This window comes from Chroicocephalus ridibundus, chromosome 8, assembly GCF_963924245.1.
Source record: "Chroicocephalus ridibundus chromosome 8, bChrRid1.1, whole genome shotgun sequence".
Taxonomy (NCBI): domain Eukaryota; kingdom Metazoa; phylum Chordata; class Aves; order Charadriiformes; family Laridae; genus Chroicocephalus; species Chroicocephalus ridibundus.
The window spans coordinates 48,402,304-48,414,671 of NC_086291.1; the positions used below are offsets into that span (position 1 = coordinate 48,402,304).

The window sequence follows — 12,368 nt, forward strand, 5'->3', positions numbered from 1 at the left end:
GCAGGAAGGGTCTTTTGCCCTGTCCATGCCCCGTTCTGTGTATTTCACACGAGACCCCTGCGCCAGGCCCGCAGAGGCGCCCCCGCAGCCCGTCCTGGCGGGTCCGCACCGCCCCGTTCCCCGCCGCCCGCCTGAGGCGCGGCGCTTCCCGCCGCGGGGCGGGGCGGGAAATGGCGGCGGAAGGCGCTGCCTGGCCGCGGTGTCATGTGACGGGGCGGCAAGATGGCTGCCTTTCCCTGGTGAGGCTGCGGGCGGGGTGGCTGGGAGCTGCCTGGCCCCGTGCCGGGAGGGGACCGCGCTCCCGCCGGCCCCTCAGGCGGTGCTGGGGGTGGGCGAGGCCGGGTAACGGGCTCCAAGGGGGCTGCAGGTTCCCGCGGCTGCGTGAGGGCGGCCATCATCCCCGGCTCCCCTCACAGCCGGGGGCCGCCGCACTGAGGCGGCGGCGGCGGCTCGGGGGGCGCCCGGGCCTGCCCGCGAGGGAAGCTCCCCAGCCCAGGCGGGGCCGGGGAAGCCTCGCCGCTGGGGCTGCTCCCTGCGGGGCTCGGGGCCGCTCGCCTGAGGGGAAGGAACCTCGGGGGGAGCCGGAGCGCTGGGCTCTGGGCGGCTGTGGAGAAACGCGACGGCCGCGGGGCCCCGCGCCCCGCCGTGGGGTTATTCCCCTTAGCAGCAAGGAGGCTCCTGCGGGGCACCCGGCCTTTGGCGTGGCTTGGCCACGATGTGGTGTGGATGCCGGGTACCTTCCGTTCCGTGAGGGAATGGCGCTCCCCCGCCGGGCGGTGTCACTGCGCGCTGAAGGAAGGTTTGGTACAGCGGGTTTAAGTTTACCGGCAGAGTTTGGCTCCCGTTAGTTGTCCTTCACAGGCTCTTTAGAAGTAGATGTGGTGTTTAAGGGCCACAAACTGAAGAGGCAGGTCGACTTCCAGCGACACTAAATATTTCCACGGAACTGGGTGTTGAGCTGAGGGAGCCGCACTGCGCAGGACGTGGAATAACTTACAGTTGTATTTGTTATGGAAGGGAAGGGTAAAACAGGTGCTCTTTCTCTGGCCAAGTAAAGGAAGATACGTTCAGAGTTCATTTTTCTCCGGACTTGTCCTTGTTTACAAATGAGCCTATTTTCTGTTTCTGGAAGGCTTGCTCTCCCGAGGCTAATGTTCTTATAACACACTGAGTATATGAAACTTCTGTGTTTTGATGTGGCTGATGGGTTATAGTCCTGAGCAAACTAGAAATCAAACCTAATGAGTCAAGAAAAGTAACTTGCAGCAATTAGAACTAATTAGAGCATTAGGTTGCCAAAAAGTTTCCCCCATATCTATATTGTCACACTGAAAGTCATCTGCCTCACTTTCCCTTCCATGTTATTAATGTGTGAGCAAACTTTTATGTGTAAAAAAAGTGGAAAAAAAAATGTGGATTTAGAAGTTTCATTGTTACTGAAACTAGTTGAAATTTTATGAAAACATCAGAGCTGTGCTTTTTAAAATAAATTCACTGGGGTATGAAATACTTTAAAACTTGAATTTCTGTAGCTAAGGAAATGGAGTGTGTAGAACGGCTCGAACTCGTTAGTTGGCTGTTGGAACTGTTGATACTTTCAGTGCAGTCGGTAGTTGTGGTGGAACCTCTGTGTGGTCAGTGACCTTGCAGAAACAGAAAGGAAAAAATGTGACTGCAACTTTGGAATTTCTAGCGGTACCAATATATAATGAAAACTAAGGATGGCAGCCACAGAGCAGAGGGGTAGGGATGCTGCCAAATTGATTTTCACGTAACGCAGCAAATGAGCAAGCTAATCGGTAGGTCTGGTACTACTGGTGCAGACGTGGCCATGGAGAAATAATGAACCAGAGTAAAACTTTTTAATGCGTGGTTTTCTGTAATATGGCTGGTTCTGTTGCGCAGAACCTGGAGCGCGAGGGAGACGCCTGGGACCGTAGGGTGGGCTGGGTGTTGGAAGAGCTTCCGTAACGTGGGAGTAAGGAGGAAGTACAGCAGTCCCAGGAAAAAAGATTGTTTACTGGGAGGAGAGAAAAAGGTCATCAGTCCAGCAAGCGTGGAAGGCATAGAGTGGTGACGATTGCAGTGGTGCTCGGGTACGTGAAAAGGTTAAAACCCATTGTTAAAACAGCACCTGCAAGCCGGGGTTTATCTTGCAGCATGCACTGGGGGTGAAACCTGGGCTTGGTCTGAGTCTTATTTTTGTTTACTCTCAGAAGTCGGCTGTGCTGCTGTGGCCGAGATAGGAATGCTTAATCTCCTTTCCCTGGAGACTAACTGGAACGTGATGTCAGAGGAAGCTTGCGCTTGTCCCCCATATTAGCTATGTTACAGGCTGTCTTATCACTTGAATAGCCACACTGTAAATGTACTTTTTAAATACTTATTTGCAGAGTGAACAGCTCTTCTTCATTCCCACGTGTGTATTAGACACGTAAGGCCCAGTGATGGCCTTACATTATAATTAGAGTACAACTGATTTTGGCCTGGGAGTGGTGGGTCAAGTGTGAGCTGTTGGTGACGTTTTTCTTTACATCTAGGTTGGAAATAACTGTAAAGCAGAGGTATGGAAATACTGACAGAACTGTAGCAGAGTAATAGAAATGTTATAATTATGTACCCAGAAAGAGGTAGAAAGATTTTTCACCCAGATGCTAATTAACCCATGAAGCAAGTGAGCAAGGAGAATCGTTGAATCATGGGACAATAGTAAATTAAAGAGGCCATTCAAGTATAAAGAAAAGGAGCTGGAGGTCAAGAAAGCAAAAGGAATAACCATGTGGATTTTGCTGGTCTCTGTCTCTTGCTATGTTGTATCTCATTAGATGTCAAAGCTTCTCCTTGGAGTAGCACAATCATAAATTAAACTCATTCTTAATTTTTTGTTTTTAATGAATCTGTTCTTTTGGGGGCACATAATATCTATAGAAGAGCTGGCTACTTGGCACTGCTGAAATTCTTACTGAGTTAGGTCTCTGAGCAGGAATGGAATTCTTGAAAGTTTGGATTGGTTTTTGTGGGATAGATATGTATTATATGGGGGGAATGCTGTTTGTTTTCTTTGTGAGTCTGACTAAATAAAACCTTTGTGTATCCACTGGTTTTACTCATTCAGCTAAGGCCTTGGTGTGTGCTATAAATATTCTCAGGATCCCGGGTGAAACGGGAAAGAACCATTAGCTGCTCTGCGTGTTTCAAAGACTAAAAAAGAAAACAAGAAGTTATGGAGGGTAAAATGGAGAGAAAACCTTTTCAAATATGTTTTTCTAGATTTTACTTGGATCTCTTTCTGCCTTAACTATTGTACTATAGTACTTAACTGTTGCTGCTGCTAAAGGAAAGTACCATGTGGTAGCCACGATGGCAGTTGCTTTAGGAAGCAGCTGTCCTAAGTATTTTTGTGAGTTCATATTTTCATTTCCTGTTTTAATCATTACTACTACTCCATACAATTAAAAGGAATTAATTTCATATGTGAAATTATGTGTTGTCAGAGATAACAACTTGTTAGAAAGCTTGTTAGAAAGGATTTATAACTCTTAAGTATCTTTTGAAATTGTCATCAAGTGCTAGCAAGGGAAGTTTTAATCCCCCTTTTTTGCCTTCCTACACTGTCAAACGTGCTTTAAAAGCCTTTTTAACATATAAAATTATATTTGAGCAGTTAAACCCAGGATGAATGGTTTATTTTGTAAAAGAGCAGTGTCCTTAGACTGTGGTTGATAAATTAGTGTGTGTTACTGTTAGGTCCTAGTGGCAGTTTTATCTTATTCAAATATCTTTATTTATGTTATTTTCTGGAATGAAATCTTTTTCTAATTAGAGATGGAGGCCATAGTTTCCACAGTTCTCTCTCAACATAAGATTCAAAATAAAGCCTAAAATACATATATTTTTGTGATTTATTTCACTTAATGACATAATTAATTTTCTTACACGAGTCAAAGCTTTTATACAAGGATTTACCCACAATGCAAGCATATGAGTACTGATAGTTTCTTTTTTATAATTTGACTTCTGCAACTTTTGTTATGAATGCAGTGAACAGATAGAAATAGATTTCTCAGGGAAGAGCTTTGCAGCTACACAAGTTAATCTGTGTAGTCCCACATTATATGTGTGCATGATCACTTTGATTTCTTCCCTTGTGTTTTCAGACTTAACTTTTTCCTTCACTCTGAGTATTCATCTTAAAAGAGATCATCACCCTGTCACACGTACAAATCCTTGGTTAAATTGCCCTTTTGGTGTACAATGGAATGGAAGAGAATCCAGCTGTAGAGGCAGAATACAGTTGAATGGCTGAAAGTAAAATTTCTTCAGTTTTAGTTTTATGTGTCTCAGTAGAGAGAGAAATTTTGGTCTCTACATTGACTTGTTTTTCAACATGCATTTCTTTTTGTAAATATGCTTACATCTATATAGACGTAGGATATGTATCTCTGTTCATAAGTATGTGATTATTTATACGCATATACACTTGCCCTTTCCTGTTGCTTTTTAAGGCATGCAAGATCAAGAAACTATGTTACAGAATCTGAAGTGTGCAAACTGGAGTCTGTACCCTTGGATTTTGGCGATTACCACCCACTAAAACCCATTACAGTGAGTTTCTTTTTGTGCTTTCGGAAAACGAAAGTGAATTTAAACTGATTGTGTTCCTCTTTTTACTTCCGTTCCTTTAAAATTAAAAGGCTTTTAAAGTCAGTGGTGGTACTAGTGAAGTTGCTTTCTATGTTAGCAGCCTGTTGTTTTAGAGGCATCAAGGTTTATTCTGTTTGTCCTCTACAGAAATTTGCTGGTGCTATAATGTGTCAAAACCAGTCTCCTTCTGACAAATATAGCATTCCAACTTGTGGGTTTTCTTGGTAGCATTAAATGCTGAATAATGGATAAGTTTAAAATCAAATTGTTGCATTACAAATAACCTTCATAATTGCTTGATGTAAAATTTGTTTTTGGGTTAACTTCCAGTCAGCTGTATGCTTTAAAACATTTATCATCTCTTTAATGTATGAGAGGCTTTTAAAAATGTGGATGTACAAAAAAATCCAGCTTCAAAGAGATGATAGTCATACGGTAATGAATGATAAATGGACAGCAACTTCTACTCAGGAAGGTCAGTAGGAAGATAAGGTGGAGGCCTTAAGAATGGATTTAATGTTCCAGGCTTGAGTGTCGTACAAGAAAAGTAAAGATGAGACTGGCAGAGGAAATCAAATAGCAAGGAAGAGGTTGGAGAAGAGGGAGAAAAACAATAAAGTAGAGGAGAGGTACTAGAAAGAAGTTTAGATTGGTTGTTCTTGTAGTTCTGTAGACATTTTGATGATTTATTGAAGAAAATAGGGGAAGAGAAGGCCTTTTTGTGTAATAGTTTTGAACTTTTCTTTTAGGTTACTGAATCCAAGACCAAGAAAATGAACCGGAAAGGAAGTACTTCTTCTACCTCCTCCTCCTCTTCTAGTTCTATGATGGATCCATTGAGCAGTGTATTGGATGGTACCGATCCCTTATCATTATTTGCAGCAGCTGCAGATCCTGTGACTACTACTGCTACCATGGTAACACTGGAGGGGAGTTACCTTAACTAAGTAAAATCAAAAAAAAAACCTGACCAAAACAAAACTACAAAGCCAACCTTGGATGAAATGTATTTGTCTCACCAGCTAGGAGGTTAATGGAATTAGGAAACATACTGTGTTAGTAGAATGGTATATTCTTTTTTTTTAACTATATTTATCTGGCTTATGTTGACATTTATTTAAGTATGGATTTTTTTTGTTAATGGTGTAACTTTTGGAAGGATCAGTTATCACTTGAACAATTAAGTTGACCTTTACCAACCTTCTCTTCTTTTTCCAGACGTGTATTTAACATTTGCACTTGTACCCTCCTCATAGGATAGTACACGAAAGAAACGGGATAAAGATGACAGCTCAGCAGTAGGAAGTGACTTTGAACCGTGGTCAAGCAAACGTGGTGAAATCCTTGCTAGATACACAACAACAGAGAAGCTCTCTATTGTAAGTAGCCACTTCTCTGGTTTTGTTTATTTGTACTAGACCTTTGGATTTTGGATGTTGCTGTTTTGTAATTATTTCATGAGTAAATACTGGTCCTCTAAATTTCAGTTTCAATATTATAGAAAGCTGTACTGCAAGCTCTCACTTACAATGATTGTTTTAGAGATGAGTCCAAAAGTCTGTTGATACTTAGAAGCCATCACTTTGTCTTTTTGTAACAATACAAACAACTTCATAGTTGTTTCTAAGTTTCAGCTTCTTAGTTCGGATCTTAGGTCTACTTCTAAATGGTTGGTGGCTTAATTAGCAGTGAAATTATCTTGTGCATTCTTGTAATGCTAGCGAGTATGTGTTTTCTAAAAGTCTGCTTTTTCTGTTTCTTCATAGAATCTGTACATGGGATCTGAAAAAGGTAAGCAGTTACTTTAACAGTAACAGATTTTGCTTGAGTTATAGGGTACAGTGTCAGGTTTGTGATCAAGAGTAGGTGAAATGTGTTTTCCTGTCCTCCGCCATTCTGGCATATGGTTGGATGTGTGGGGGTTTTTTTTGTGAATAAGACTTCTGCTGGATTTTTCACTTAATATAATTATTGAAAACAAACCACTCCACCACCGTGTCTTGTATTCCTGTGGGCTAATGAATTTGTGATTATGTGTTGTGGAAGGAAATGGAATTCACTGCCTTCCACTGTAGCTTAAAACTTTCTTCCATTTAAAGTGAGCAATGATGTCTTGAGAGGATCATGTTCATCAACTCTTCTGCTTGCTGGAAGGGAAAGCAAACAAGTCCCTTGGGAACCTGTTCAGTTATTCTCTTTACATGAAAGTGAAATTATTTCAACTGTATGCTGAGTGTTCAAAAAAAGAACCAATTGCTAAATATTTTATCATGTTTTCTAGCGAAGCAAATCTGGGCTAAGTACTCATAGCTGATTGCATAGTAAATCAGAATTTTTATATATGAGTAAACATGCAGCATTTCAGCTTCTTCAAAAAAATGAAATACTGTTTTGGAATGAGAATGGTGAAACACTGAAACAGGATGTCCAGGGAGAGTGTATAATCTCCATCCTTAGATATCATTAAATTGACTGGATATAACCCTGTGCAATTTATCAAAATTGGACCTGCTTTGAGGAGGAGTGTTGGACACAGACCTCCGTAGAGTTTTTCTAACCTAAGTTATCCTATGGTTCTATCCAGTGGTTCTTTCCTTACCAGAAAAACTTGCAAGAAAGTCCATTTATAGTCAGTTTTGCTTATTTGTCATTCTCTGTGAATGAATTGTAGGTACATTTAAATGTGTGTCTTCAGGAATAGCCACCAAATGAATCAAACCACTTGCTTTCTGTCATGGAAGCTGACTAGTTGTCTGAGTCTGTTAAGGTTCTTCAGGTTTGTTTCCCTTTAGAAGTCCAAGTGTTTAAATGTTAAGGAAACTAAAACACAAAATTCTTTACAGGAAAAGCTACAACTACTGGCTCAGCAGTTTCTGAAAAAGTGAGGACAAGGTTAGAAGAACTGGATGATCTGGAAGAGGTGAGAAAGTTTTCTGATCCCGTTACATCACTGTTTTAAAAGTGAAATAAATTTGTGAAATAAAAATCTTTTTATAAAACCTTTTAAAGAGGTCCTAATCCTGCATATGCTTATGCAGTGTTTAGATAAATATATACTTTCCATGGGATTTCTCTAGTAATTTCAGTCCTTATTGTTATAGAATTCAGGCGAAATTGTGATTCAGAAATTCACCTGATTTACTTTGGTACTGTGTACAGTCTGCAGCTGCTAGAAAACTTTGTGGAGACAAATAGTCTTAACATCTGATAATTTTGTTTGCCCCTGTCGCAAGGGCAAGAAGCTGCATACTGTCTATCTGAACTTGAAGTTACAATTACGTGCTTGATAGAAATACCGAGTACTCAAGTTATTTCTCAAACAGCAGTATTTTACTCTGCAAAGATGAGATGTTCCATATCTTACTTTCGTAAAGCCTGAATCTGCTGGGTACTTCTAGAGTTGTTTTAGGTAGTGTTCTTTCATTTCCTCTCTTATTAAGTAGGCTTGTGTTTTCTTGCCAGGGGTCACAGAAAGAGCTGTTGAATTTGACTCAGCAGGATTACATGAACCGAATTGAAGAACTGAACCAGTCTTTAAAGGACGCTTGGTCCTCTGATCAGAAAGTAAAAGCTCTGAAAATAGTCATCCAGGTCAGTTTTACGTTTTTGTCTGTACAAAACCAGCGAGTTTGGTGGTGTGGCTTGTCAGGTTTCTTTCTTCGGGAAAGAAGGGTTTCTGTTATTTTTCTATTACTTTCTTCTGTTCTTCACTGAAACCCATTTCTTTGAGAGTTTTGTGACTTCTGACAACAGTTGGATTTTCATCTTCATTGTTATTTATAGATTTTGACTAGGGTATGTAGGATGGAATTCTTATTAAAGAGAGTGGCCAAATGACAGATGTGAAAATTTTACCTGTTTAAGGACGATTAGAATAAATAATGTGTAGCGATATCAACTCTTTCTAAGGTATGTAATTTCCTTTCCTCTCCTTTTCCCTTTCTAGACCCCTGCTCCCCACCCCCAATAATATCAGGGTGACTTTTTGAACATCATTGTTTTCCCCACCCAAACTTAGTAAGGCAATTAAATAATCTGATTTAGGATCATAGCAAGCTACAGGAAACAACTTCAGATTTTTTAAGTGTGCGTATGTTCTCTTGTTTTTTGTTGCGTGGAGGGTTTTTTGTTTGTTTTTTTTTTTTTTTAAACTTGTCTTTCTCTGTTCATTTGGGGTGATGGTCTCTGAGGGGAGCAGGGGAAAATAGGACAATTAAATGCTGTTTTGTTTGTCTTGGCCTTTAAAAAAGGCCAGAGGCAAAGTGCATCAGAGGACAGAGGAGATAATGACATCCTTAAAAGCTGTAAAACTGATGTAATGCTAATAGTCATCAAGTGGGGTTATATAAAGTCAGGTTTGGTTTTTTTTTTGGTCGTGCTGGATACTCCTGTGAAAACTGTTTGCAGTAATTTCAGCTTAAATTGTGGTAAAGACAATAAAGGAAATGAAACATAAATGAACTGAGATAAAAAAATCATATGTGACCTCAGGTGACAAATGTTCTATTGTAATGCTATGAAATCAGCACTATTATTCTTTTTAAAAAAATTCGATATATAGCATTGTGAAGTGTGAATATTTTAGTGAAAGAGAATACAATATTATAAGTCTTTGGATGAGAAGAAAAGGGACATGGATGTACTGTATTTGCAGTGCATTAATATGTGTGTATATATATATATACAGTGTCTGACATGCAGTGATAATCTACGCATTGATACTTTCATATGTTCTTTTACAAATGGTTTCAAAAACAATTTTGAAATAAGGTAGTTTTTAAGATGGGGTTCAGTGCTTCCTTTTAGGAAAGTGGTATTAAAATTGCATATGTTTATCTCTCGAAGTGTTGTCTGTGTGTTGTTCACTTTGCACTTGAAGTTTGTGCTGCAGATGCTTGTCATTAATTGAAAGACTGTGTAAGAATAAAACAGGTATTTGGGTAATTAACATGAATTAAAAAATTTTCATAAAGGAGACTATAAGTAACAAATAATAATTTTATACTTATAAGGCAGGGTAGGGTAGAAACCTGACTGAACTTTCCTTGTTGTGTTCCTAGTAACTAACATAATTTTAAGTGTTATATCCCCTGAAGAAACTAAGCAGTTTTTTTTAACATCAGCCTGTGATTGTATGTATAGTCTATCATTATTATCATCACATACCGATTAGTATGCAATAGGAAGAATAAGCCTGGGCTCTTTTTTTTTTTTTTTTTTGGTTGTTATTTTCAGAAATTTATACTGGGCTGGCAAAAGCAATTTTCATTTCAATGCTAGAATTATCTTGATGTAAGAACTAATGATGAAATTACACAAGACCTTTCATTTGGACATTGGGGACGAAGCTGCCGTTCTCTGTGCAGGAGTTTTACAGAGCTTGAAGTGCAGGAAGAGTTCTGGTTGTTAAGGCAGGGTCTGAATTTATAGCATGTGAGTTCCTCAAGTGCCGTTTTACAAGATACTTTACTTGTCAAGATGGAATAAGCTAAGCTACTTAGAGTAAGCTGAAGTAAGTTGATTATGTATGTGAGCTCTAAGAAAAGTGGTAATTTAAGTGTTCTTGGTATGTGTTAGGTCCTGAACAGCTACTGAATTACCTTTCTTTGAAGGTGACTGACTTACCACGCAGCAGGGAAGATTCTGCTTTGGTTGTGAGATGTGAATGCTCGCGCCTGTCTTTCTGGTGCACTCTTAAGTTTCTCCCTGATGAATAAAGCAAAAAGTGTGCCCCCTGGTTAAGCACACGTTCAAATGTTATGATTTTCTTGTTTAAACAAAGCAGTGTTGTGGGGTATTGGATTGCTTTCTGGACTTTTGGAGTGTAATGAAAACTTGAACTTCATTTATTCCATTGAGGTTGAAGAATTGTCTCCTGATGAGGGAGAGAGAAGGGACAGAGATCACAGAGAATACTGTACTTGTCAGTCTTAGAGACCAGAGAAGACTCATGGTCAAAGGCCACATTTGGCTCAAGTAGGGAGGAGGTGGATTTCTCTCTGCAGTCAGTCATTTGCCTGTTTTCTTCAGGTGGAAGTTGATTTTTTTGTGAATAGACTTCTGTCAAAGTTTTTAACTGCAGTTTAGTCTGCAGTTTTTGGACGGTCTCAGAAAACAAAGTATAGCTTAATTGAATATTTAAAAAATATTTTAATTCCTAAATGTATTTTGAATTAATACCATAAATGGACATGTTCCTACCTGGACTTTACATTCAACAATACTAGAACTAAGTTGGCTAATAAGTTTTCAAATGTGACTTTGTACCGGACATCATTATAGTGCAAAAGCTGCGATCATGTTGGGTGCCTGTGGGTGGTGATTGATTGCAGATTCCTGCCTGGAGCTGACTGTGGATCAGCTGGCCTGTTTCCAAAATGTTTGAACTAGTTATGTGAGCCGCAAAGATGTGTTGAAAAGCTCATTAGCTAAACTTTTAAAATTTTTTCTTAATTTAGTCTATGTCAAGTTTTGTGTTTGATATGGATGCTTAGAGAGATGGTGAGAAACTGAAAAATGCCCTTAAAAAAGTTGTTATTAGAAAAGAAGTGCCTTTTTATGCTGCTTCTGGGAGAGAATTTGTTTTGTCTGAACAAATGCACAGATCTGCATGGTCAGCTGAAATTCTGCATTGTAGATTACCTTGTATAAAGGAAAAACAGAGCTGTGACTAGCTCTGCTGGAAATGAAGAATAACCTGAAAAATAGAGAGTCCCGTGATGTGTTATGTTACAGGTTCTTCTGCTTTTTGCTGGGAAGTTCATGTTGGTTCTTTGCATCTGTAGATATTCATCCGTTCCAGCCTGTCTGGAGCAAAAACACAAACTTGCATTGTCCTCTAAAAATGTTTCTTTGTTGTTGTTTTTTTTCCCTTCTAGTGTTCTAAGCTTCTTTCAGACACAACAGTAATCCAGTTTTATCCAAGTAAATTTGTTTTGATTACAGATATCCTTGATACTTTTGGTAAGTATCTAATGTGCCAGACTTACTACACAATTGTTAATGAAACGAAATTGTTTTTTGTAATGTTAGAAAACATCAAAGTTATCCAAAAAGTACTGAAATGACTCTCAGTTTTAACATGGAATATTTCCAACGTAAACATCTGGACATGAGTGGTATAAATGTGGTATATGATTTTTAAAAAACTTTTATAAGTGAAGTCTTTAAAATAAAAATACTTAATTTTGTAGTTCTGTGCTTTATGTATTAGTCAATATCTAGGAAAAAAACCTTGGGAAAAAATCATGATCTCTGCATTTTGAAATTTAATTTATGAAAAATTTTGGTTTTGGCAGCTTCTTGACTCAGTATTTCATTCTATTTATATTGAGGGATAGAAGTCGGAAAGTTTTCTTTAGCTGAATAGGGACTATGAAGTGATCAAAATGTAGTTACTGAATTTTTTAATCTATTTTTATCATTGTTAAATGATCCTTTGAATTAAATTGTCATCCACTGCATGTGATTATCTTGGTTTTCTGCCATGTTATGGAAAAGATTTACAACAGTATTCAAAGTTGAAGGGTATTTTGATGTTTGGCAGGATGTGCTATGACACAGGTCCAATTGTTTTTTCAGATCTTGCTTCCTCTTTGTGCTCTTTCCTACTTACTGCAAGTTGCTGAAGATAACGTAATACCCAAACCCAGCAAAGACAGGACACCAGCTGTCCTTTCCTGGCCTGGGAGAAATCTGACCTGTGTGCTACCTCTGCACTGAAG

At 39.2% G+C, this 12,368-nt stretch overlaps 1 protein-coding gene across 1 annotated transcript in view; it reads left to right on the forward strand.

The window, feature by feature from the left end:
* The first annotated feature begins 135 nt into the window (after positions 1 to 135).
* VPS35L (VPS35 endosomal protein sorting factor like) overlaps positions 136 to 12,368 on the forward strand; it is a 54,790-nt gene continuing 42,557 nt past the window's right edge. The window contains exons 1-8 of the mRNA XM_063344215.1: positions 136 to 239; positions 4,506 to 4,605; positions 5,394 to 5,561; positions 5,901 to 6,023; positions 6,411 to 6,435; positions 7,488 to 7,564; positions 8,107 to 8,235; positions 11,523 to 11,607. Of these exons, the coding sequence (XP_063200285.1) occupies positions 223 to 239; positions 4,506 to 4,605; positions 5,394 to 5,561; positions 5,901 to 6,023; positions 6,411 to 6,435; positions 7,488 to 7,564; positions 8,107 to 8,235; positions 11,523 to 11,607 (724 nt within the window). The 5' untranslated portion in view covers positions 136 to 222. The remainder of the gene's footprint in view (positions 240 to 4,505; positions 4,606 to 5,393; positions 5,562 to 5,900; positions 6,024 to 6,410; positions 6,436 to 7,487; positions 7,565 to 8,106; positions 8,236 to 11,522; positions 11,608 to 12,368) is intronic.